Source organism: Diabrotica virgifera, chromosome 2 (assembly GCF_917563875.1).
Source record: "Diabrotica virgifera virgifera chromosome 2, PGI_DIABVI_V3a".
In the NCBI taxonomy this organism is placed as follows: domain Eukaryota; kingdom Metazoa; phylum Arthropoda; class Insecta; order Coleoptera; family Chrysomelidae; genus Diabrotica; species Diabrotica virgifera.
This window is the reverse complement of record NC_065444.1, coordinates 57,295,155-57,322,712: the sequence shown is the minus strand read 5'-3', so window position 1 is coordinate 57,322,712 and position 27,558 is coordinate 57,295,155. Positions and strand designations below refer to the sequence as shown.

Below are 27,558 nucleotides of genomic sequence, written 5' to 3'. Positions count from 1 at the left end.
TTTCAATTAAGGTAATAGTATAAATGTTCTTCTTTCATAAACTGTCCGAAGTATTATTGTAACCTCATAATTTTTTTACTTACAGTGTTGCAAAAAAAATGAATTTGGGATAAACAAATTAAATAACTTTTAAACTATTTGACCAATTGCTTTGAAATTTAAAATATAATTTAAGTACAAGAAGTCTCGGCATTCCGTGTAATAAGAAGATTCTAAGTTAATTTTTACCTAAGTTATGAATATTTATAAAAACTCAAAATTTATGATTTATTTTGCAATTTTCTAAGCAACCAATAAGGATGGACATATTCAGCGAACGCCATATTGAAGTTTTTTATACGATTTATGAGTTTCTTACTCTCAAATTTGTTTAAAGTGCTTAACTTTTTGGTAATAGACGAAAAAAGCGATAATTTACCGTTTTTTGATCTTCATTTGTTTATAACTATGTATATCATCAAAATCGGCTGCAGGAAACATATAGCAGGAAAAATTTGGTTTCGGCCTGGAGGGGGATGTGTCACGAGAAAAATCTTATTTCTCTGGACTACTGAGAAGACACAGTAAGTAGCGACGCACAAGCCCTTTTAGGAGTCCGTGTATGTAGAAGAGCAGCCACAGACAAACAAGGGTGGAGGCAAAAAATAAACGAGGTCAAGGCTCAATTTGGGCTGTAGTGCCGTAGAAGAAAAAAAATTAGTATTACATTCTAGAAATTGTCGACTTTTTTGCGTCCCACCAATTCAATTTGATGTGAATTCTTAAAAGAATAACGTATTCAAAATTTCAAAATAAAATTTTACCAAAACGTTGAAAATTCGGATGGCCCGGAAGCCTTGTCCGGGACGCCGGGACACGACTTCGTAATTCGGGCCATGTCCCGGATTTTTCGGGCTAGTTGGTCACACTACTAGGCCACATACTGAGAAATAATAAATACCAATATGCTCAACTTATAGTAAGGAAAGACCGTGGGAAATAGAGGACTAGGAAGGAAAAGCCTATCGTGGCTAAGAAACATCCGACAATGGACTAAGTTCTGAGAATAATAAAAGAACAGCTGAAGGCAAAGAAGAGTTTGAAATTGTAGTAGCCAACCTCCATTGGAGAGAGGGCACTTTAAGAAGAAGAGGAAATAAACCTCATCTGATTGAGAAAAATGAATTGCATTTTTGAATTCAGCATGCATCAAATGTAAAAGATCACCTGAAAAGTACCGACCTCAAAAATGACGCAGGCCATTGTAAATCGTTGTTTCTCGTTATTATAATCCTTTAGAATGTTTTAAATATCCTTAATTAAAATTAACTGCTAATATATTTCTTTTATGTAAACGTATATGTATGTGTATAGGTAAGAAATAAAATTTTAATTGAGGTAATTAATCGGAAGTACAGGAAATACCATCATCTTCCTATATCCTAACGCGCCAGTTATGTCATTGCGTTCACCGATGGCGAAGAAGTAGACTCCATACCGCGATAGTTGTAGCGGCTCTGGTGTATATGCGTTATCGATCAAAAACTCCGGCGAGAACCATCTGCTAGAAAGAGGGGATCCACAGGGACACCTGCCGTAGCCCGCATGACCCCTCACACTAACATCACACATGTTTAAGTACTCTACCTTTCTTTTTCTAACCCAATAAACGAGTGGCCAAGGGGTTGGATGGTGTTTAATTTCAAGAGGAATTGAAAAAATGGTTGATTTGAATTTTCTATGTTGACTTTCTCCTGTGTCTAGGTATATAATGTATTTTATACCATTCACATTATTTAATAAAAAAAAGACGAAAATGTTTTCGAAACCTTTGAAACCAATAATTATTATTTATCTATAAAATAATGAACACTTAATACATTTTTATGTTATTCTGTACTGTACAGCATAGTAAACAACGCATTAAAAGAGTGTAGGCGCAAAATTACGGGCCAATGCTTTTTAAATACATTCAATTTTTTTTGAATCCTGTGAAAACTAATAAGTATTTTTGAAAAATTTAAACACAGGATGAAGGATTTCATTATTACCGAGGGCTGGTAGTCCCTTAGAATAAAAATCACACTCAATTTTCTGTTCTTTTTCACCCCTGTAACTTATTAAAATAAACATTTTAGAAGTTTTCAGGGACTTTCGGCCCTCGATAATAATGTAATCTTTTATTCTCCTTTTAAATTTTTCAAAAATACTTATTAATTTTCTCGGAATTCGAAAAAAATTAATGCATTTAAAAAGCATTTTGCACCTACGCACTTAATATAATAATATATTCAATGTTTTAATTTGTTAATAACATTGTTCAACGTTTTAATATACCAAAACTATCATACCATATACAATACAACTCAGTAAAATCATCCCTTTCCTTCAAAATCGAAATGGATGAACTTATGGTATGTATAAAGAAAAATTTGAAAACAATCACCAACAATGCTAATAATATCAATATTCCATTGTAAATTATGAGGAAAACCAGTACATTACTCAAATGTATAAATGGCATTACTTTCGAGAATTTTCCCAGAATTTTCAACATCTAATTTTCTTTTAACTTTTTTAATTTGCTGAGGACGACTTCCGGTAGTAGTAGTAGTATGTAAGAAATGTAATTTTTATTACACCACCAATTGTGGCTTACAGACCACTATGTGTAACATATGGATGCGAAACGTGGACCATGACCAAAGCAAACGAAGAAAAACTCAGACGTTTTGAACGAAAAATACTTCACCACGACATCACCACAAACCAGTATAGGATCAGAACCAACTTCGAATTAAAAGACAATGACGCCGATATTGTCTAATTAAATCACAGCGACTAAGATGGACAGGCCACGTGCACAGACTTCATAACGAGAGACTTGTAAGACTGGTATGGGAGGAGGTTCCCAGAATGCGATGGAGAGATAACATCCAAGCAGATGTCCGGAAAATGAACATTCCATTTGACCCTAGGAGAGACAATATATACAGGGCCGTGCCATGCTATGATGCGGTGAGGCAGTCGCATCAGGCGGCATCACAAGGGGGGCGGCATAATCAGTAAAATCTAATGTAATCATGGATAATTCAAGAGGAGAAGTTGTGAAAAGAATTAGACTTTTGACCTCACAATGTTTAGCTTTTTGTGGAACAACTTATCATTTGTTTCAACCTTTCCAATAATGGAAACTTTTTAAAGTTAGTACAATTGCTAGCTGAGTTTGATCCAGTAATGGAAGAAGAACATATCAAGAGAATTTAACGGGAGTCTTAATAAGTGGTTTGTGACTTATTTAAGCAACAGTAGGCAAGATGAGTTGATAAGTTTAATGGATAATGATATTTTAAACAAAATTGTCGAAATAGCAAAAATCGCTAAATATTTTTTGATAATCGCCGATTGTACCCCAGACGTAATGGTAGGGGAGCCCAAGCGGGGATTTTTGCAGTTACTCGAGCGCGTCAGATTATCATATGGGGACAAACCTTGTACCCTACAGATGTACCTCTACAAAAATCTGACGATTTGAGCGGGGCGTAAGGAAATGGGCGAGTCACAAAGTTTCACAAAAAAGCGAATATTTCGCGAAATGAACGTCAGATCGAAAAACTAAAAAATACGTGTTCAATATTTTTCAAAAATCTATCGAATAATACTAAACACGACCCCCCACGGAAAGGGGTGGGGGGTAAATTTAAAATTTTAAATACGAACTCCGCGATATTTCGTGAAATGAACATCAGATCGAAAAACTGCAAAATACACGTATTCAATAATGCTGAAAAATGTATCGAATGGTACCAAACACGACCCCCCACGGAGGTGGGGTGGTCGTGTGGGTACTTTAAATCTTAAATAGGAGCCCCCATTTTTTATTGCAGATTTGGATTCTTTACGTAAAAATAAGAAAATTTTATTCGTCGAGACATTTTTTTCGAATTATGGATAGGTGGCGGTATAATCGAAAAAAAAAACGATTGTTGGAAATGGAAAATTAAATTAAAAAATGGAAAGTCCCCACTAAAATTAAAAATTTTACTTAACTTTTTTTGGTTTTAGGACCTAATAATCACAACCCAATAGGTCCCCATAACGCTCGAGTGACTGCAAATCTAGCATACTTTTAGAAATAATAGTGATGTTCCTTAGAGATTTGTGATGTGTGGAGATTATATTTTTGAACATTATTAATTTCGTTGTGGTTGGTAGTCCTTTAAAAACTCACTGTCGGGTAAATGCCTCAAGGCGCTATTTATAAAAACTGGTCTGCCCTACAATTAAATATTTCGTAAGAGGTCTCGCCACGTCCTTCCTTCAACGACTTTATGGCATTTTAGGCCAGTAAAAGGAATTTCTTGTCTGACAGGAACTTCTCATAAATCAAAGGAAGTTGTAATTAGATTGTATTTCACAAAAAAGCAAAGATCCTACTTTTAAAAATATCCTCTACCTTTATCTTTATTGCTTTTATGGTTTCCGCAGATATAATTTACCTCTTATATTGGACTGTTTAATGGCTCTTAAGGGGGGATGTATGGTTTGAAATCAACATTACAAGCAAATTTTTGTGATTTTTTAATTATATTTTTATAGAAAATAAGAATATTAAATGTAATTCAAAGAATACTAAAAAAAATTCAAGGAAAAATATGCCAACAGGGGTAATTTCTTACAGATACATATCTCAAAAAAAATGGATTTTGCGGTGGATATCGTCACTGGATTAGGTGAAATAAAAAACTCAAAAAGATTTTATTAGCCTACGAGTTTCTCGAGGTAACGCTGTCGAGTTTCTTATTTTTAACGATTTTTGAGTTCTCGGTATCATTGGGAAGCAGTGGCGTAGCGTAGTGGGGGCGGCCCGCCCCGGACGGCACTTTTTAGGGGGCGGCAAAATTTAACAATAAATAATAAATATATTTTGTAAATATTTGAACTATTTTATATTTTTATCGCAACTACAAATTCGGACCGATTAAAAGGAGCACGGAATTTTTCATTACTTATTTTGTGACGAATTCGGGGAATTCCTTTTCTTTGAATGATATTTTGTAGCGATTGGCAACAACGTCTATACTGCCTTGTGGGAATTCCCCGTTTATTATGACTAACAATCAGCACAACTTTTTTCGGCAATTTAGAACCTTGCTATTCTTTTTTTTTCTCTCATCGACACATCGTTGGGCAGTTCTGATAGCAGCTACAGGCAAAAGAAGAATTCAAAACAAGCGGTGGAGTGCAAGAGGCGATGCCGTAAATGTGTCATAGGATCATTACAAAGACATTCTCGTCACTTTGGAAAAACTTGAGGCAGGTGAAAGCTTAAACACTAGAACAGATGCAGGTGCTTTACTAGTTTCGATGCAATCATTTTCCTTTCTTTGGTTTTTGGGCCTATGGCAACCGGTGCTACATGAAGTGAATAATGCACAAAAATATTTACAAACAAGGGAACTTGACATAAGATTGTGCGCTCAGAAAGTAAATGCTTTGCAGACGATCTTGACAGAGAAAAGAGAGGAATGGGCAAATGGCGCTGTAGGATATGCAAAAATATGTGTGAAGAACTTGGAATTTCCATAAAACCTCGGAGGCGTATAACAAGAAAGCATATTTTTGATGACGGAACTAGAGGTGCTAACTTGTCTTGTGAAAATGAGTTGAGACGAAATCTGTTTTCTTCGTTAGATAGAGTTATTGTAGAAATTCGTGAGCATTTTCAACAGCTACATAATTTAACGGATAAGTTTGTTTATCTAACACTGGCTATATTATTAGATACAGACAACACTGAATGTAGAAATGTAGACTACCCATCTGAAGAAATTGACGAGCAGGGTTTCAAGCTATAAAAACTTTGACTGCGGACTTTCGTTACTGCTACAGGCAACGAAATTGATTAATAGAGACTCACTTGAATTATTTAAATTTATTGTTAAATCCAAGCTGGAAGATACTCTGCCCAATATTTTAATAATATTCCGAATATTTTTCACAGTTGCTATAAGGAATTCCAGCTGTGAGAGGAGTTTTTCAAAATTGAAATTGATTAAAAATTATTTAAGATCGACAATGAGTACTCTAAGACTAACTAATTTGGCTATTTTGTCTATTGAGCAAGAGGTGTGTGATGCGATAGACATTGACGGTGCAATAAAGGACTTTGCTCTTAAAAAAGTAGACGTATAAATTTTTAATTGAAGACGGAAGTTTTGTTTTTAATTCTAACAAATACTCGTATTACTTTTCAATAAAGATAAAAATATAACATCATAGTATCGTTCTAGTTCTAATTAAAAATTGATTTTATTTAATTTTGTCGATCGTTAAGGTGTACCTAATCTTAAGTGATAGGTATAGTACCCTCGGAGATCCGTGGAAAAAATTTACACTCAAAATAACAAAATTCAGTTTGGCAACACTGTGTGAATGTTGATAGTAACATATCCTTTTTAAGATAAACACAACTGTAATTTAGACCAAACAAATTAATATATTTTTTTGCCAACAAAAATGAGATTTTTCAACCAAATAATGTTTCAAATATGATGTGAAAAATAATTTTTAATTGGATTCTGCTACTGGGCTTGCTTTTTTTGTCATTAAAGTAAAAAAAATTAAATTTCACTCATTAAATAATTATTGTCCGGTTATGGTGTTAATTATTTTAACTGTACTAATATTCGTCGTGTAATTATGAATGATTAATAGGTTGTTAAAACATTTTATCTATAGCGGCTTCTGGAATATCTTAAAAATATCGAATTTCATTGATAAAATGCACATATTCCACCGATCTTCGCTTCGACAATACCTAAGTTATATCAATGTATCTAATTGGTTAAAGTAAAAGAATTGTATTAATAAACGTGATTGTAAAACTTAGATAAACTTTTTTATTTAAAATCCAACCTGTATAATGCAAAATAATGATGACTGTTCTCGCCGAAAAGTTCTCTATAATTAATGTATGTAATGTATGTATAGTACACAATAAATTAAAATACCTAAATAAGAGGGCGGCAAAATTGTCTTCCGCCCCGGGCGGCCAACACTCACGCTACGCCACTGTTGGGAAGTCAAAAAAAAAACAAAATTCTTTATAAAAAAGGGTGAAAATCAACATATTTATTATTGCTAAACAAAAAATAAGCATAAAAACAAATATATTTCGACAGCATTACCTCACGAAATGTCTAATGAAAATCTATGCAAAATTGCAGGTGAATCTGTAGAGTAGTTTTTGAGTTACAATGTCCACCGCCTTTGAAAAAGTAGTTTTGAGAAAAAGGCGTTTAGAGTTTTGACAACTTCGTCGTCGTCTTCTTATTTGTCTGTCAAATCGTAAAGTAATGCACAATGGAATATATTTTTGAATCGCGGAGTAATCTACAAAACAGAAGGGGAAAAGTTGTTGATTAATTATTAATATTAGTTTTAGACTAGATTAGATTAATGATTAATTATTAATTCAGAGTTGTTTTGTTATGTCGGTAGATTGCCATGATACGTTGCAGGGTTGGTATGTTGAGTTGAAACACTGACTCTAACTTATAACTTTATTTATGATTTACAACATCCATCAACATAAGGTTACTAAGATGTTGTTTCCGTCCTTCAGGACACCCTTCTCGCATGACGGCTCACTAGCATAGTAAAGATCTTAATCTTACTATGAATAATGACAATACTATAATGCTCAATTTAATCCCTCTGTGGGCTATTTATCTCTTCTTCCAACTCTGACTTTGGAAGTAAGCTACACGTAAGTCTCTGCGAGGTTACACAAACAAACTTCGTCAATCAACCTTAGTTTTGTTTGTGTATGTAGAAACAATATATTTTGTAACAAACTAAATTACTTAAAATTATATACCTTTTTTTCGATACATATTATATTATACAGTAAGGGTTTTGCCCTTACTGTACAGTTTTTTTAAATAAAAGTGCTGTTGAATTATTTGAAAGAAATAGTAATCTACTATAGTAGTTATTATACAAGGTGTCCCAAAAGTAGTGGAACGGTCGAATATTTTGCGAACTAAACATCGGATCGAAAAACTGAAAAATAGGTGTTCCATCATTTTCAAAAATCTATCCAATGACACCAAACAACAACCCCCACTACACCCCCTGGAGGTGGGGTGGGGGGTAACTTTAAAATCTCAAATGGAAACCCCCAGTTTTTCTTGCAGATTTTAATTCGTTACGTAAAAGTAAGCAACTTTTATTTAAGACATTTTTTCGAACTGTGGATAGATGGCGCTATAATTGGGAAAAACAATTTATCCTGATACCATAGGTAAATTATAGAGACGGTCTAATATCTCACGAAATACACTTTCAAATGAAAAACTAAAAAACAGATTTTTAATATTTTTCGAAAACCTTTCGAATAACACCAAACGTGACCCTACAACCCACCCCCTGGAGGTGGGGTGGGGGGTAACTTTAAAATCTTAAATAGCAACCCCCACTTTTTATAACAGATTCGGATCTGCCATGAAAAATTAAGCAACATTTATTATAACAACATCTAACAATATCATTTATAGCAACATCTGCCATGAAAAATACGATTTATTAGCGCCATCTATCAGAAATTTTAAAAAATGTTTGGAATAAATGTTACTTAATTTTTTATGACGAATCCGAATCTGCGCAAAAAGTGGGGGTTGCTATTTAAGATTTTAAAGTTACCCCCCACCCCACCACCAGGGGGTGGGTTGGAGGGTCATGTTTGGTGTTATTCGATAGGTTTTCGAAAAAGATTAAAAATCTGTTTTTTGGTTTCTCATTTGGAAGTGTATGTCGTGAGATATTAGACCGTTTCTATAATTTTACCTATGGTATCAGGATAAATCGTTTTTCCCAATTATAGCGCCATCTATCCACAGTTGGAAAAAATGTCTTGAATAAAAGTTGCCTACTTTTACATAACGAATCCAAATTTGCAAGAAAAACTGGGGGTTTCCATTTAAGATTTTAAAGTTAACCCCACCCCACCTCCAGGGGGTGTAGAGGGGATTGGTGTTTGGTGTCATTGGACAGATTTTTGAAAATGATTAAACACGTATTTTTCAGTTTTTCGATCCGATGTTTAGTTTGCGAAATATTCAACCGTTCCGCTACTTTTGGGACACCCTATAGATATGATAACAATATCACCAAAGTCAAATGTTTTTAGATAAACATTGTCGTTTTTTATGTAACATCGAAAAATTTTGCCGTAATTAACGGTATTTGTCAAAATGTCAAATAAAAACCTATGAAAAATCATACCGTTTATTAATTTATTGGTCATTCAAGCGGTACTGAATCATTAGTTGCCAGGAATAGGAATTTATAGTGTAGATACTTTAGTGTAAAAATACTCCACCTATTGTTTTAATTGTCCATTGTCGGGTTAAAGATGCAATTGGCGCCGGAACAATCAGAAAGGATCTCCTAAACGAGCAATCTAACAACGAACGATATCACAACAAACATGCTGACAAAGCTCGTGTTTCAAGTAATAAAAAAAAACATGAAAACAAGGTTAAATCATATAAATATTTCATTGGATAATAACATGCTAAAACTTGACCTTTACGATTTGATCAAAATCAATAACACGAGGTTTGCAAAATACTTGATTAATCCTTTCGCAAGACAAAATGACCATGAACCATGAGGTATTAAAACCGCCACCTTATCAACCTGATCTCAATCCAATCGAATTGGTTTAGGTTGCATAAAGTGGACGACCGTAGCTCAGCGGCAAGATACTGGCTTCATAAGCCCAGAGCGCAAGAGTTCGAATCTCGGCACTAACAACATTTTCATTTCTAAAAATGATACGTCGATACGAGCCGTTACCGTGTTTCGGAGGATACCTTAAGCCGTCGGTCTCCCTGGGCTAGAGATGCATCAAGTCAAACTAGTTTGATTTTTTCCAACAAACTTGACTTGACTTGAAAACCAAACTTTTTTTGTAAAAAAGTTTGACTTGACTTGATTTCGATATCTTTAGGTTTGACTTGAAATCAAACTTCTTCAAACAGTTTGAAGTTTGAATATCATATTGTGCAACGTGTTTATTTTTAATTCTAATTGACAGCATACCGCCTTTTGTTTTGACTTATTTGGACAGATCTGAACCTGTACTCTTCTTCTTCTTGTGCTACTCCTATCAGAGATTGGAAATCATCAAGGCTACCCTGACTTTGTTTACAGCTGACCTAAAAAGTTCATTAGTGGTGCAGCCAAACCACTCTCTCAAATTCCGCATCCATGACATTCTTCTACGGCCTGGATTCCGTTTTCCTTCTATTTTTCCTTGCATTATATTTTGAAGTAATGCGCATTTATGACCTCTCATCAGGTGACCCAAATACTCGAGTTTTCGTCGTTTTATCGTTAACAAAATTTCTGGGTCTCTTCCTATCCTTCGTATTACTTCAAGATTTGTGATTCTTTCAACCCAACTTATCTTCAGCATTTGACGGTAGCACCACATCTCGAAACTTTCAATATTCTTTATGTTGTTCTGTTTGAGAGTCCAGGCCTCTACACCGTATAATAGCGTGTTAAATACGTAGCCTCTTAGCATTCTTAATCGTAGAGGGATGCTTATATCTCTGTTGCAGAAGAATTTTCTCATCTTTATGAAGGTGGCCCTGGCAATTTCGATACGTCTTTTTATTTTATTGTTTTGGTCTCCAGTTTCGTTTATTAAAGTTCCCAAGTATTTGTAACTTGATACTTTTTCAATTTGAATGCCGTTTATACTAATATATGTGTCATGATTTTACTGAATACCATATACTTGGTTTTTTTGATATTAATGTTTATGCCATAATTGTTGCAAGTAATATTTATGTTTGTAAGTAATCGTTGTAATTCTTCTACTGTTCTTGCAACTAGTACAGTGTCGTCTGCGTATCCAATATTATTTACAACCTCTCCATTGATTACGATTCCTTCATTTGCTTGCAAAAGGGCTTCCTGACAGATGCTTTCACTATATACATTAAATAGCAGTGGTGACAAAATGCATCCCTGTCTTACTCCTCTACGTATTTCTATTGATTTTGATATCCCAGTATTATATGGGTATAAGACTTTTCAATCATCTTCCCAATGGTATTAGATCTGAAATAAACCCAAATAAATTTCGAGGCAAACTAAAATCGTACCTATTGCAAAATTGTTTCTATAGTGTAAGCGAATATATGGGTGATGTAAATAATTAATTCTATGTACTGTCTGTATTTTATCTTATAATAATTTTTAAGTGATATTTTATATATGCATATATGTATTTGTATTTTAAACTGACGTATCCTATATCATGTAAATGATCTTGCAGGACAAATAAAGTATTCTATTCTATCTTATTTTCTATTTTGATGTTAGCTTTCTGATTCCAATATAAGTTGAGAATTATTCGCAGATCTTTATTATCTATGTCTTTTCTTTCAAGAATGTCTCTTAGCCTATCGTGGCGTACTCTGTCAAACGCTTTTTCAAAATCGATAAAACATGCATCTACTTCTTGATTAATGTCTAGGCATCTTTGTGTAAGAACATTCAAACCGAAGAGAGCTTCTCGAGTACCTAGTCCTTTTCTGAACCCCATCTGTGTATTACTAATATCTGACTCCAACTTTTGATAAACTCGGTTGTAGATGATTTTTAGAAATATCTTTAGTAGATGGCTCATTAAAGATATTGTTCGATGTTCTGAACATTCTTTTGCATTGGATTTTTTTGGCAGTGTAACGAATGTAGACAGCAGCCACTCTTGAGGTATAATACCAGTATTGTATACTGTGTTAAATAAGTACAATATTATACCTATTGATTCATCATTCAAGAGCTTTAGTAATTCAGTAGGAACCCCATCGGGTCCATTTGCCTTTCCAGTTTTGGAATTTCTAAGTGCCATTTCTACTTCACATGTTAGGATTTCAGGTCCCGTTACACCATTTACCTGGACAATGTTATTTATGTTGTCCTCAAACAATTCTCTTATGTATTCACTCCATCTATTAATTTTTTCTGTTAAGTCTAGAATAATATTTCCGTCTTTGTCCGTAAGCAAACTTATTTCATGTCTTCTTTGGGTTCCTGTAAGTTCTTTTACTTTTTTATGTATATTGAATGTGTCATACTTTCTTTCATAGTCTTCCATTTCTACACATTGTTCTTTAATCCATGATTCTTTGGCCTTCTTTATTATTTGCTTTATGTTCTTATCAACCTCTCTGTATTTTTCTGAATTATTCTTCAATTTGCGTTTTTCATCCATTAGTTCTAGTATGTCTGGTGTCATCCACACCTTATGTTTCTTTGTAGATTTGGTTAGGTGTTTCTTTCCCGTAGTTCTTATTATAGTGTTTATATACTTCAATTTTTCATCTATGTTGTCTGTTCTGCGGATTTGGTTTTCTGCTACACTGCTACCTGTACTCTGCTAGTCCGCAAATTAGTTATATTGGTTATAGGTTATATTCATATTTAGAAGCATATGCTTTGCTTGTTTGTTATAATACGTTAGTTTTGAAAGGTGTGCTTTGTGCAATAATGTCTGAACCTGAACTTTTTTCCGCTCAGAATACGTACCAGAACAAAGTGAGTATGATTTTGAAAATTTCCCCACTGCAACAATTAAGAGAAAAAAATCTGTAGACGAAGCAGAATTAATTAACAAGAAAAATAAATATGTAGGTATACTGATTTATTTAATGTTTTGGCAGGCGATTCCAAAACAATGAAAATTGCAAAGTGCAGATTATGTAAAAATAAAAACAGTGTTATAAAAGTGACATAGTGGAACTAGGTAGTTCTTTAAAACATCTGAAGGTGCATCTGAACGAACGAACGAAGGAACTAATTCGTAGGTGTTCGCTTGGTTATTCGTTCGCTACAAAGTAGGACCACAGAATAATAAAATCTAATATTATGTTTATTCTAATCTAATATTATATACTTATATTTACTATGATGTGTATCTTATATTTACTACGTTGTCGAACCAATGTGGAATACAGGTGAAGATATAATTGTTAGCGTTGCTAGTTTTATAGTTATTGCAGGACTTGCCGAAAAAAAAAGGAAGAAGAGAGTGTGCTGTTCGAGTTTGTTACAAAAGGGAAAAGAAGGAGGAGGCTACAAATTTCTGTAGAATGTCTATGGAAGATTTGGAGTCACCTCTGTTAACCGTTAGGGCACATACAGAAGTTGTATTGACTACATAAGCAAAAATTTTAATGTAAAAAAATAAAAAAAAAGTTATTTGATTTGTGATGAGGACACAAACGGCTATCCATTGCTAATAGATAAAAAATTGTTGAAATGGCAGCAAAGGCGGACCAAACCGATTCAGAAGCTGACACAGACTTGGATTTTGACTGTAGATATGTTGATGCACCTATTGTAACTGACAAAGATGCGTTAATAATCTAGAGAAACTGCATCGCATATGCAATAATTCATTGAGTTGGTATTCTCAACAAGAAGAAGCCGATAAAGTAGATTGCATGATCTTATGCCGATTAAGAAATACAGCCGTCGCAAAATGTGAAGCAACAGTAAAACAAATACAGATTTCAGAATATTTTAAATTGATTCGATTGTATGAACACAAATCCCTCTTATATTGTCAAACAAACCATACAAATGAAATTTGAGAGTTGTACTATGAATTCTCAACTTTTTTTAATGTTCTGTTAATCGTCTTTTCGATTATCCGTCATACCCTTGGTCCGGTGCCCTGACGGATAATCGAGGTTCTACTGTACTGTTAAAGAAAGAATGCTGCTAACCCTCCGCTTTCTTGCAACAGGTGACTTCTATGCAAGTCTTAAGTACTTGTTCAAAATTTCAACTTAAGAAAGTAACAAATGAATTATGTAAAATATATTTAATGGTAAAATTTAAATAAACAATTAATAATTATTTTTGTAGGTCTATAATTTTAATATTAAAGTGCACTACCAGACTTATTCGGTTTTAGTCACCAGCCAGATGAATTTAAAAGCTTAAAAATAATATGTATTTAGCAGTGACGTAAATTTTCGTTATTTTTGACTATTTGTAACGATTCCTATAACTATCAATACCAGGTACTTTATACTCTTAATGGCAGTAGTTTTATTAGTCATCTAACAAATATAAAACTACCAAAGTGTATTTCTGGACCATCGTTCTGCCAATTCGTTTTCATAATAGAATAAAGAATAGTAGGATTTTTTTTTTATTAGAGTTACAACAATAAAGCAACAAATACTGTAAAATATCAAAGAACCTTTTACTACAGGTACCCATTTTTACCCAAGTTTCGACAAATGCGGGAAGGCATATTGCCCGCACATGTATTTAAAATGGGCCAGGCACTGTTTGAGTTTAAAGTCGTGTTTCTTGTTAGTGAAAGTGAAATTTTAATACAATAATAGCTAAAAAAATGCAATGTGTGTTCTGCAAGGAAAAAAATGAGAAAATAATAAAGATATGTCATTTTCTTTAAGCATAAATTTTGATACGTCTTCAATTTCATTTTGTCCTGTCTGTATTCTATAATTATTTAATTTAAAACAAAAATAAATTTTAGTTATTAATATTTAATTTAAATCTGTCAGTATCAACTAATAGTTTGTGATAAATAATACCCGGTTGCACCAACAGATCTTAAGCTTAAGTCTTCTTCTTCTTCAAGTGCCATCTTCGTTCCGAAGGTTGGCGATCATCAGGGCTATACGTATTTTCGAAACTGCTGACCGAAACAATTCGTTGTTGCTACAGCTATACCATTCCCGTAGAATCTTTAGCCAGGAGTTTCGTCTTCTTCCTATGGACCTTTTATTTCCTGCTATCTTCCCTTGTATAATTATTCGAAGCAGTTCATATCTTTCTTTGTATGTGTCCTAAGTATTGCAGTTTTCGTTTTTTGATCGTAAATATGACTTCCTTTTCTTTATTCATTCTTCTTAAGACCTCGACGTTTGTGACTCTCTCCGTCCATGATATTCTCAAGATTCTGAAATACATCCACAGTTCAAATGCCTATAATTTTTTGGTATCAATCTTTTTCAGCGTCCACGACTCTATTCCGTAGAACAGCACAGAAAGTACGTAACATCTCATCAGGCGAAGTTTCATTTCAAGGCTCAAATCTCTTCCACAGAACACTCTCTTCATTTTAGTGAATATGGATCTGGCTTTTTCTATTCTTATTTTGATTTCTGCTGAGCTATCGTTGTCTTCATTTATAAAAGTGCCTAAATATTTGTATTTGCTAACTCGATCGATAATTTCATTGTGTAAATATAAATTTTGGACATTTCGTGTTGATTTCGATATTACCATAAATTTAGTTTTCTTTATGTTCAAAGATAGTCAGTCCATATTCTTCGCTGCAGTCTGCTATCTTATTCACCAATGTCTGTAGCTCTTCAAGTGTTTCTGCGATCAGAACGGTGTCGTCGGCAAATCTCAGATTGTTTAATCTAACACCATTTATTTTAATACCTATGGATTGCTCAGAGAGTGTTCTATTCATTACGTCTTCGGAATAGAGATTAAACAGGGTTTGTGCCAGTATACACCCTTGTCTCACACCTCGCTTTATTTCAATTTCTTCAGTGGTATTATTCTCTCTCTCACTACTGCTTTCTGATTGTAGTACATATTTGCTATTAGTCGGATGTCTCGTTTATCTAAATTCTTTTCTGCCAGGAGTCTGATTAAATGATCATGCCGCACTTTATCAAAGGCCTTGTTATAATCTATGAAACACAGCAAAAGCTTAAGTCGAGAATATCATAAGAATTAATATAATATAATTATAATTAATTACAATAAGAATACCATAATACAGGGTATTATTAATATAATATAATTATATTAATAATTATATTAATATAATATAATTATAATATATTACAATAAGAATACCATAATACATAATATGTACAGGGTGTAACAAAAATACAGGTCATAAATTTATTCACATATTCTGGGACCAAAATAGTTTGATTGAACCTAACTTACCTTAGTACAAATGTGCACATAAAAAAAGTTACAGCCCTTTGAAGTTACATAATGAAAATCGATTTTTCCCAATATATCGAAAACTATTAGAGCTTTTTTTATTGAAAATGGACATGTGGCATTACTATGGCAGTAGTATCTTAAGAAAAAATTATAGTGAAATTTGGAAATCCCTCAAACATTTTATGGGGGTTTTGTTCCTTTAAACCCCCCCCCCCCCAAACTTTTGTATACGTTCCAATTTAATTATTATTATAGTACCATTAGTTAAACACAATGTTTTAAAAACTTTTTTGCCTCTTAGTACTTTTTCGAATAAACAGTTTTTATCGAGATGTTTTGAATATTTGTCAAATCCACCACATATTTGTATATTATCCACCACATATTTTGTACGATTATGGACACTTGGTAATAATATGAAAATTTATTTATGATTTACATTTTTAGGTATATTTTGAACCATATTAAAAAAGAAGCCACATCTCGATAAAAGGTGCCTTATCGAAAAAATACAAAGAGACAAAAATGTTTAAATAGACTGTGTTAAACTAACGGTACCGCAGTAATAGTTTAATTGGAACATACACATAAACATTTATGGGGTTTAAAGACACAAAACCCCCATAAATTTTGTATGTAAACGTATTAAAAAATGAAGCCGCATCTCGATAAAAACTGCCTTATCGAAAAAATAATAAGAGGAAAAAAAGTTTTGAAAATATTGAATTTAAGTAATGGTACCACAATAATACATTAATTGTCACGTACACAGAAGTTTGGGGGGTTTAAGGGAACAAAACCCCATAAAATTTTTAGGGGGTGCACAAATTTCACTATAATTTTTTTTTAAAATGATCCTGTCATAAGAATGCCACATGCTTATTTTCAATAAAAAGTCTCCAATAGTTTTCGATATATTCGAGAAAATCGATTTTGATTTTGTAACTTCAAAGGGCTGTAACTTTTTTTATGTGCATATTTGTACTAAGGTAAGTTAGGTTCATTCGAACTATTTTTGGTCCCAGAATACGTACTTTAATTTATGACCTGTATTTTGGTTACACCCTGTATAATAATAGATATAATTGATAATAAGGTAAGAATCTAAAATTATGGTGCAACGTAACTGATACTCAAGGAGGCCCTATCTATAAGTAGAGCTTAGCTAAGCTGGAGCTTAAGATCTGTTGGTGCAACCAGGCATAAAACGTGCAAAAATGTCTGGTAATTATAAATTCATATTTCTTCTTCTTCTTAAGATGCTGTGCATTTCTGCATAGACGGTGAAACGTTAGATAGTCAGGATTACATAATTCTGTTTTTAGCAGCATTGCGAAGCATTTCATAGCTGTGGGTTCCTTTGGAGATTATGCAGCCATGACATCTTTTTACGTCCCAGTCCTCTCTTACGCTCTATCATTCCGTCGAGTATCAGTTACTGAAAAGTGTATCCTCGTCCTCGTAGTATGTGCCCCAAGTAGTCTTACTTTTAACATAATTAAAAAGTTCCCTATCCTGTAAACCGGCTCTTCTTAGTACTTCCTCCTTTCTGACTCTGTCCATCCATGATATTCTATGTATTCGACGTAGGCACCACATTTCAAACACTTTCGACGCCCAAATCGGGTGTCGTTGCCAAAATACAAAATATTACTAAACTAAACAAAAATGTTGTTGCTTAGTAAAAAATTCTTCTAATAATTTATTTAATCTGACTCATTTATATCGGCAATTCAGACATATAATATTATACATTTTAAAGTAGAAAACTTTAAAATGATATTGCCAATATTTATGAGTTGCGTTCCTGAAAAATTACTAAACATTTTTATCTCGAAGAAAAGTATATCTATTAAATAAATTAATTTTCAAACCCTTTCAAACTAGTTTGACAAACAGTTTGAATTTTCAAACCTCTAACCATTGACCAGTTTGACTTGACTTGAATTAATTGACAGAAGGATTGACTTGAGTTTGACTTGAATTAAGTCAAACTCAAGTCAAGTTCAAACATTCAAGTCAAATTTCTGCAACTCTACCCTGGGCTAACGTGAGCATCGACACTAGCTACTTCAAACTAGTTCAAACAGGGTTAAAAATGCAAGTGGTGCCAGAACCTGTCCGAAAGGATATCCCCGGCAAAAATGCCATACGTTATTATTTTAGGTTGCATAAAAAATTATGTAGGATCAAGAAAAGAAACATTTTAATCAAACGATGTGACAGGACTATGCAAGGATGCAATGAATTTTTTTGAATAAGTTTCATCTGTAGAATGGAAAATAGTATGTGAGAAAACGATCAAAAATATCATTTGACCAACATAATCTTCTAAAACATCAAGTTATTTTTGCAGTCTGCGTTGAGTGTTTCCTCTGCCCCATCCCTCTCGTGGGAAATATCCACTTAGGAAAGGCAAATGTTTCATTTATAAAATAAAGGTACTATGTCCTGAGTTAACTGGCACGTTACTCAGATTTTCTTGCAATGTTTGTAATATCCCATTCACGACTCTTTCTTTATAATTACATGCATGTAATGGAGGGAGGCTTCCATGGCTGATGTTGATGTTTAAAGGTCTAAAGAGACAGAAAGTCCTAAATCCTAACTAAAATAATCCACAATGAGAAATTTTATATTGACTGAAAATTTTAATCCCTTCTACATAACATAATTATTAGAGAGTAGATTATGTAGGTATTTATTGGTTTATTAAAATTACTGCAACATTTGTGACAAGAATATTTTGAACAATTTTTATATTATATAAAATAAAAATGTATACCATTTTTATTCAGTTGCAATACGAAGGCAAAACAATCTTACTTTTCAATTAGAATACGGAGTGCAGTCCAGTCCCTTGAATCGCGATTTTCGGCTCTTATTGGAGCCTTCATCAGAAGGAACGTAGGCACTGTTTTCCATATTTTAACTGATTCGTATCGAGAGGTTTTCCCACCCATTGCAACTGAAGTGATGATAGTAGGTGGCTAGCGCCATCTGGCATTGAAAGACGAAGTAGTTTTCAATCCTAATAGTAAATTATTAATATTGAAAATATTAAAAATATTACTAAAAGATTTTTAAATTGAAAACTTATTGGTACACTTTCCTGGTGACACCTCCAAGACTTCTACAATTTGTAAGTCAAATGGATGCTGCAGTGAAGACGAGTGGGAAGGAATTCTACACTATGCAATTCGCATCCCCCGTCTGCAGCTGGTAAAGTTCCAACGGAAAAATGCACCTAGTTAATCTACGGAGTAATACGACTATAAAATAAAAGTGTAAGTATACCATTTTTATTCGTATAAAACTACTTCGAATTTTTATATTCTTTGTTACATTTTATAATAGTAAGTTGAGCATGAGAACAGAATCCCCAGGAAATTGCTAAATGCAAGAATGCGAGGAAAAAAGCCATGGGATGAAGAAGTAGATGAGGATGACAAAAACCTCTTTAAAACGCTTTCATCGAAAAGAACAGCACAGTAAATCGAGATGATTGGAGAAGATTGCTGAATGAGGACAAGGCCAGGTTTGTACTGTAGTGCCATTGGATGGATATATCGCTGGTACCTAGGATTAATGTGATTCCTAATACATTTCCAGTGAAAATAATAACTCTTTGATAAGTATTGGCGATTACAATTTTTTTTATATGCGTGTCTGCGAAGATTATAGCTCCCAAAATATTTATAATGAAAAGATTTAGTTCATAATAGATGCCGACGAAAACAATTATTTCTGAGAACTTTTTAGTAATTATAATTTTCGTGGACCCACAAACAGAAATGATGTTTTTTGCTGATACTCCTTAAAAAATAAATTTTTCGCTAACACTTTATTAGGGATTATAATTTTCACAATCATATAATCGAAAATAATATTTTTCGCGGCGTTCATTGAAAGTTCTACTCTTAACGGCATTTTTCGGAGTTATACTTTTCGTAGGCGGCGGCGATATGTTGTGGACTGTGCAGTACCGGCGCTAGGGTATAAGGCGCCCGCCTGCAAAACTGGCATAGGCGCCCGCCTGCAAAACTGGCATAGGCGCCCTTCGGTTTCTTTTAAATTAGTATTTTGTATAGCATCAGCAGAAAAAAGCTCATTTTGGCGCCCCCTAAACAGGGGCGCCCGCCTGCAGTGCATCCCTTACAGGCCCGTTATCGCCGGCCCTGGGACTGTGGATTATCAGCTGTATTACTAAAACTGTGCTACCAATCATATTCAAATGGAATATAGTGAAAAATGGTAAACAAAGTAATACTCCCGCCACTAAAAAAAGACATCTGGCTCTCAAGATTCTACTAACAAATATAGATATAGACCCATATGCGATGCATGTATGCTCTATATTCCTTGATTATAAACTGTATCATGTTTAAAATATTTAGCACAATAATTTAATCACTAGTTTTATTTTTATTTCAACACAATCTTCTTAGATAGTTGCATACTTTTATGATGAACAATATCCACAATTTTAAAAAGTCAATGTTGTACTATGATTTAAAATTGCCCTCTAACAGATTGACAGTATCAGCAGAGAACAAGGTGTTCTCTGGTATCAGTATCAAAGAAATAACAAATATTTGATTTATTTCACCACAAATGAGCAATCACTCCTAATCTTTAAGATAAGACTACAGGTTTCTTACTAGGAAATAGGTAGGGTAAAATCAAAAAACTCTTTGTGATAGTGATAGCCAAAGTAATATTTGATTGATTATCTCCAGTGCAACCTTATAACAAGCCAATATCTATTCTGGGTGAAGCATTTCCTTCTACAGGAAATACATACCCATTTCATTATGCAATAACTTCTATCAATAATTTATTATTTAGATTATTATAGAAGATATAAGAGTAATTCTTTTTAATGAAGGAATGCTTATCAGCAGTGTTTTGAACTATGATCAGAATTTAAAAATAAAATAAGACAAAGGCAATCTTGTTCATTTCATCATGTATTTTTAGCCTGGTAGTGGTGGTAGTGCTATGGGTTGAATGATTTATTTATGTGTGGTCAGTGTTATGTGTGTGTTAGTGATTGTTTTGTTTCTGATTATTTGCATAACTGAGTCAAATAGAGATCTTCTTCTTTCTCATAATCCGTATTTCCCTTCAGGGCATCAGATGTACGGTTCCTCCTCTTATCCATTTCTTCCATGCACTTATATTGGTGGCAAAGTTCTTCATACTCTTACATTTATGTCTCTGTTTTCCCATATCATGGATTTGGTCCATCCATATCTGCCTTCCCTTTTTTCTTGTTTCCCATTATGGCTTCATGTAACTTTTTGTTAGTCTTTTTTGCTCCATTCGGTCTATGTGGCCAAATCCAGTACATCAAGTACATCTCCATTTCTAAATATTTCAAACTTACTAAGTAACTCCAGCCATTTTTCTCATGTATTTCATCCAGTTGCGTTTATCATTGATTCATGTTTCTTTTGCACAATCCATGTTTACGCTCGATAATTATGTCATTATCGGATTAACTACATACTGTTATATACTCTGAGTTTAGTTCTGTTGTCTATTTCTGATTTCCCAAAAATTGTATTATTTAATGTGTAATACACATTGGTAGCCTTCTTCAGTTTATTACTTAATGCCATGTCTCCGAGGCGTGTGGTCCATGGAAGCAGGGGAAGCACCGCTTCCCTATACTTCCATATAAGAAAATACATATATTATTAATTAGTATTTAATTATCAACAATGTTTCCCTAATCTAAGTAATCTATTATGTAACTAATAGGCATTGAAACATTATTAAAATTTGATCGCATATGAACGGTCTCAAATAAGCACACAATTCAACGATTCAGTCCGGTCCTGACGGAAGCGCATCTCAAAATCGCTGCTTGTCATGCATTTGTCCCGTTCAAAAATTGGTCAGGGTTTAATAACCTCACTCGCTAGTCATGTTCCTTTCACGCGAATTTTGATATGCCTGGAAGCACTCACCTGACCGCTTCCGATTCGAAAACGAGATGCGGAGTCTGTTACTGCTGCTATAAGGAGTAGGTATTTAGGTACAAATGGCTCGATTTCAATTTTTTGCTTAATATTTTTATTAATATTTTATTTGACCTTTTGAGATTTTTCCTTTTACTGATATTTTATAGTACCTCTACGACATTTTACAGACGAAGTCAAGTGACATTGCATTTTGTATAAGACAATTTGATGACTCATGATGATTAAAAAAATGAGCTGTTTAAAAATATTTGGGATAAAGCTGAAAATATGGGCTTCGAACCTAAAAGAAAAATAATGATGATTGATATTGTCGACGAAAGAGAGACCTATTGACGATTATACATCGAAATTTTTGATAATATTCTACAACAAATGAATTATCACTTTGAAAACTTTAAAGAAATAAAATATGTAGAATTATGTAATTTTAATATGTCTAATTATAATTCATTAAAATCTCCCACAGAGGTATGTACCTATTTAATTCAGTACGATTAAATTATGATTTTTTTTGATAATCTAGCTTTGCATTCTCAGTTAAATGTCATTTATAAAACACCTGAAATTAGTGATAAAGAAATACTTAGGAATCGGTTGAATTTTTTGAATACTACTGGTTTAAATCAGTCTCTGTGTGAAGTGGGCAAGTTGTGTGAATTAAGTAGTAGGTATGGTATGTTAAACAGTAAATGGTTAAGTTCAATTAGTTACCACTATAAACAGCCTGGATTAACCGATAATAGTATAAAAGGCCCGGTTTCAGGTAAAATTTATTTTAGGCTTTATTATGGGAGTACCGTCTAGTCAGTGTTAATTGCAAAAGACCAACTCTGTCTACCTCAGTGGCTTATCGCTCTGGGTGGGTCTTAAAATGGGCCAGGTCAGATAAATTTAATAACATTTACGACCGCACTAATTGAACTCAAACCAATTACTGTTGAACAAACCATACTAACTATGCCAGCTACAAGTGCATCAGTTGAACGAAGTTTTTCAGTATTAAAACGCATCAAAAGTTTTACAATAAATTTTACAAGTGAAGACAGACTTTCCAAGTTAGCCCTATTATCCATTGAAAAAGAGTGCATTTATTAAACAATTATCAGAAAATCCAAAATTTTACGACGATGTTATCGACAAAAAATTTGCATTGGTTGATAAGAGAATAGGACTCAAGTATAAGTAAATAAGTGTCATATTGTTGAAAGTTGTGTGTTATGGAAGGTGATTCGAAATCGGAATATAAAAACAATTTTGAATAGAACTCTTCTTTTTAAGTTTAAAGAAACCAAGCCTGGAGCAGGGACTCGACCCTAAGCAAGCAGTACAGATCGATGATAAGTCACTAGATATAAGATATACTAAGTCACTAGAGTCACTAACCTGCATTGATCGGGGTAGGATTTCGTTTGTGAGTCCTTGTATCCAGGACTCCCACATAATAAGCACTTTGCTGATAGAGAGCCCATATAGCGCATCAGAGTGCTATCGGAGGGGAAGTGGATAGTATGAAGCATTGGGGCGGGATGGAGTGATGCCCGCTTATAAGAGTAAATCCTCCTTGCCTCAATGAATTTGTATCACCCGAATCTCATTCTCAAGGCGTGTGCATGTCTCTCAGACTGGGTTAAACACTATACCTAATTTTTTGTAGTTCTTGTTTTTAGTCGATATACATTAACAGGTAATACATTAGGTATACACCTATTAAGTAGGTATATGTTTTGATCTCGACCCTCGTAAGAAAATATTTGTTAAACCCTTATTGAATCGCTTCCTCTTCCGAAAATGTCACTGCACTCCACTGCCATGTCTGTTTTCCCATCATCTGATATTATATATTTCCCAAATATTCAAAAGTAGATACTCGTTTTATTATTACTTGTACATTTACTATTATATTGGTATTCCTTTCTCAAATAGAGATCAAATGATTAAGGAGAGCTATGACTTAATCTCAGAATTTAATAAAACTGGATGCAAGAAATCTAATTTAAATATAACATGAAAGTATTTTACAAAAAAGTATTGAAAGTATTCAAATATATATAATTTCTGATAAAAATGTATTTATTGTTCTATAATTAAGTACCCAAGAAATGGCTTACTTTGTTTCATGGTTATCAATTAAGTACATTAAGAATAACTTTTTGTAGTAAAAATTATAATAAATGAGTCCAATTATACATACATACATGTTGTAAACCTTAAGATAGTCTAAGAATTATCTATTGTAATAAACACACAGAAAATTTGATTGCATCAATTTGGATTTTAAAAATAATTTACTTACATTTTACACAAATAGCATGTCTTTTGCTAAAAGACTTTGTGCTGTACATGTTTGGTCCCTATGAAGCCTACCTCAGGGCATTCGAGAGAAAGATACTGTGAAAAGTATATGACCTGATGCAAGAGGAAGACAGCACATGGAGAATCAGGAAAAACAATGAGGTTAATGAGTGGAATGGAGGGTATGATATTGTAAAATTTGTGAAAAGTCAGTCATGGCTGGGACATGTCCAGACACAAGAAGATGCAACAACAACAAAACAAATATACAATTGAAACCTATAAAAAGACGAAAAAGAGAATGGTGCAGAAGAAAATGGTTGGATGATCTGGAAGATTACCTGAAACCATGAATATAAGAAAATGGAGGAAAAGGGCACAAAAGAGATTTGAATGGAAGGACATAATATCTAGACAATCAAAGACCCATCCAGGGTTATGATGTCAAAAAAAGAAAGGTGTTTGGTCCCTATCATTTCTCACAGAGACATGTAATCTCAATGTTACTTTATACATACTGAATTGCTTCCTAATAAATATACCACACTATCCCTTATAGAAATTAAAAAATGTTTATTAACTTTGATATAATTAACTGGAATATCAGAGTATTTTCTGGTCTTTGATATATTTTTCCTAATATCTCTATGATCATTCATACATGCTTAGTCTTACAACTTATTGTGAAACATATACATCTATCTCTAATCAACCCTAAACATCCATTCTTAGGCATAGGCCTCCTCTTCCTTCTTCCATGGCTCCATGCCTTACCATCTTAGGCTTGGGCATTTTGTATCCACTTTAACCAGACCTGTTTCTTCACGTCATCTGACCATGGCATTTTTGTAACCTTCCCCTGTTTCTAAATAAATATATGCATATTTCTTTATAAAAGAAAAGGTGCTATTTTATTATTATATTTTGTTATCCTATTTTAATTATAAATCCATCAAAAGTAAATAATTATTTCCCTGGTTATCAAAGCTAAAGGAAAATATTAATTTAGTTCATAATACAATCTCTACTTGTGTTGGTATTTTCCACTTCCTATTATGATAAACAATGATGTCAGAATATTGCAAATTAACAATATTTAAGTTATAGATATAATAAAATGTATCCAATTTCATAGGTATAGAGTAAGTATACCAACAGCGAGAACATTATTTTCTACATACAGAAAATCCTAGTGAATTACATATTTATCACAGAGAGCCAAAAAGGATGCACAACATGAACAAACTATTATCGTTTTATCCTATAATAATCAATAGAAAATTCAGGCAAATTCAGGACTCAAAACTTCATTCTGTTTAGGATAAAAATAGATCAATGGGTCATAAACACTACAAAGGATTCTTCCAAATTTAAACACTAAACAGAAATTATAGCAAGTTTATTTACATCTGTATTCATTGCAAATGTGTGTTAATTATAACAGACACGTGAATACATGTTCCTGGTATTACTTAACACAATTAAAATTTAGGCGCCATTTTTGTGAAGACGTAAATAAAAACTCTTCCTGGAAAGGTCCCAAATACCTGTTTCTAAGAAATCGGTATATGGAATATAGGATAAAACATGCAATATTCGTCAAAACAAATTAATCAAAATGCTGTCAAATCATTAAAATATGCTATTTATCTGCCGAAAATCAGATATGCCTTGATGAACCCTTCTGGTCTGCATATTCCTATTGCTTTCGACCCCCCACTGATACATTAAAACAAAACACACACTGACTTGATAAATATAAATCATAATGTAAAAGTACTTACATGTGATCGTTTGTGTTAAGGTAATATTCTGCCATATCCTTGTAGGACCCCTAGGGGGCCAAAACACCCACGAAAAACACACGCCGTGTTTCTAGCTTGTTTTAAAAAAGTCTCGTTTATGTTATTCCCTCTAAATCTAAAGCGACCACACTACTCTCTTCTCGACCGACTGACAATTGACAACCGCCTTTTTGCGTCCCTCCGAAAGGACAAGGTCTGTTCCCTAGGGATGATTCGATACTACTAAGTACTCATATGGTATCGATACTTTGATTCGATACTGAGTACTCAGTATCGAATGAAACCGTATTCGATACCGAGTACTAGTATCGAATGAAAATACTAGTATCGAAACAATTCGCGACGATTTTAAGGAATCTTTTATTTTGACAAATGACGGATGACAGATGCAAATGACTGAGATGGAGATGACATTTAAATATTTTCGTAAATATAAAAATAACCTCAAAATTTGAATTTTTGTATAAAATAAAAAATAGCCTAACTAGAGAAAAATGAAAATAAGTTCATTGAAACAGAAACGTTGAATTTAATTATTTTGTCATTTAAAGAACACCACAACCCATAATACTCATCGCACAATTTAGAAGTGCAATTAGAAATACTATTTTAGTAGTTGTTAACTACTTTTTTTTGCATATTATGGGTAGGATAAAATGAGGAACTTATGGACAATGTGTCATTAGGGAATAGTGGATATTTGGATATCCAGTCCTAAACTACTTAATGCATAATGACACCATTGCAGAATCTTCAGACAGCAGTTGAAATGTTGTATAATCAATCACAAATAGCTTCAAGAATTGAATTAATATCAGCTTGTTCAATTTTACATAATATTACAGTAGTTATTTGATGCTACTAAGTAGACTAAGTACTCATTCGCTATCAATACCTTCATTCGATACTGAGTATGTACTTGGTACTCAAAACAAACCATTTTCAATACCCAGTACTAGTAGAGTGATATCAATATCAATAATATCAGCTTGTTGAGTTTTACATAATATTGCAGTAGTTATTGGATGCTAGTAAGTACTCATATGGTCTTAATACCTTCATTCGATACTGACTACTCGGTATCGCATCAAACCGTATTTGATACTGAGTACCAGTAGAGTGATTCAATAGCAGCTTGTTCAGTTTCACATAATGTTAGGATTGATTTAATGCTACTAAGTACATAGTATTGTATCAATACCTTCAGTCAATACTGAGTACTTGGCATCGAATCAAGCCGTATTCGATACCGAGTACTAGTAGTGATATTGTTAATAGCAGCTTGTTTAGTTTTACATAATACTGCAGTAGATATTTGATGCTAGCAAGTACTCATATGGGATCAACCCCTTCGATAGCCCTTCATTCAATACTGAGTATTCAGTATTGAATCATCAAACCATATTCAATAACGAGTACTAGTAGAGTTATATCATTAATATCAGCTTGTT

The 27,558-nt window shown here is 33.3% G+C and overlaps 1 protein-coding gene across 4 annotated transcripts in view; it reads right to left on the bottom strand.

Annotated features, from left to right (window-relative positions):
• The window catches only part of LOC126880042 (myb-related protein B), a 240,374-nt gene extending 214,045 nt beyond the window's left edge, over positions 1-26,329 (bottom strand). For all 4 annotated transcript variants that reach the window (XM_050643662.1, XM_050643665.1, XM_050643666.1 and 1 more), the window contains exon 1: positions 26,087-26,329. In XM_050643662.1, the coding sequence (XP_050499619.1) occupies positions 26,087-26,121 (35 nt within the window). In that variant the 5' untranslated portion in view covers positions 26,122-26,329. The remainder of the gene's footprint in view (positions 1-26,086) is intronic.
• Between the last annotated feature and the right edge of the window lie 1,229 nt (positions 26,330-27,558).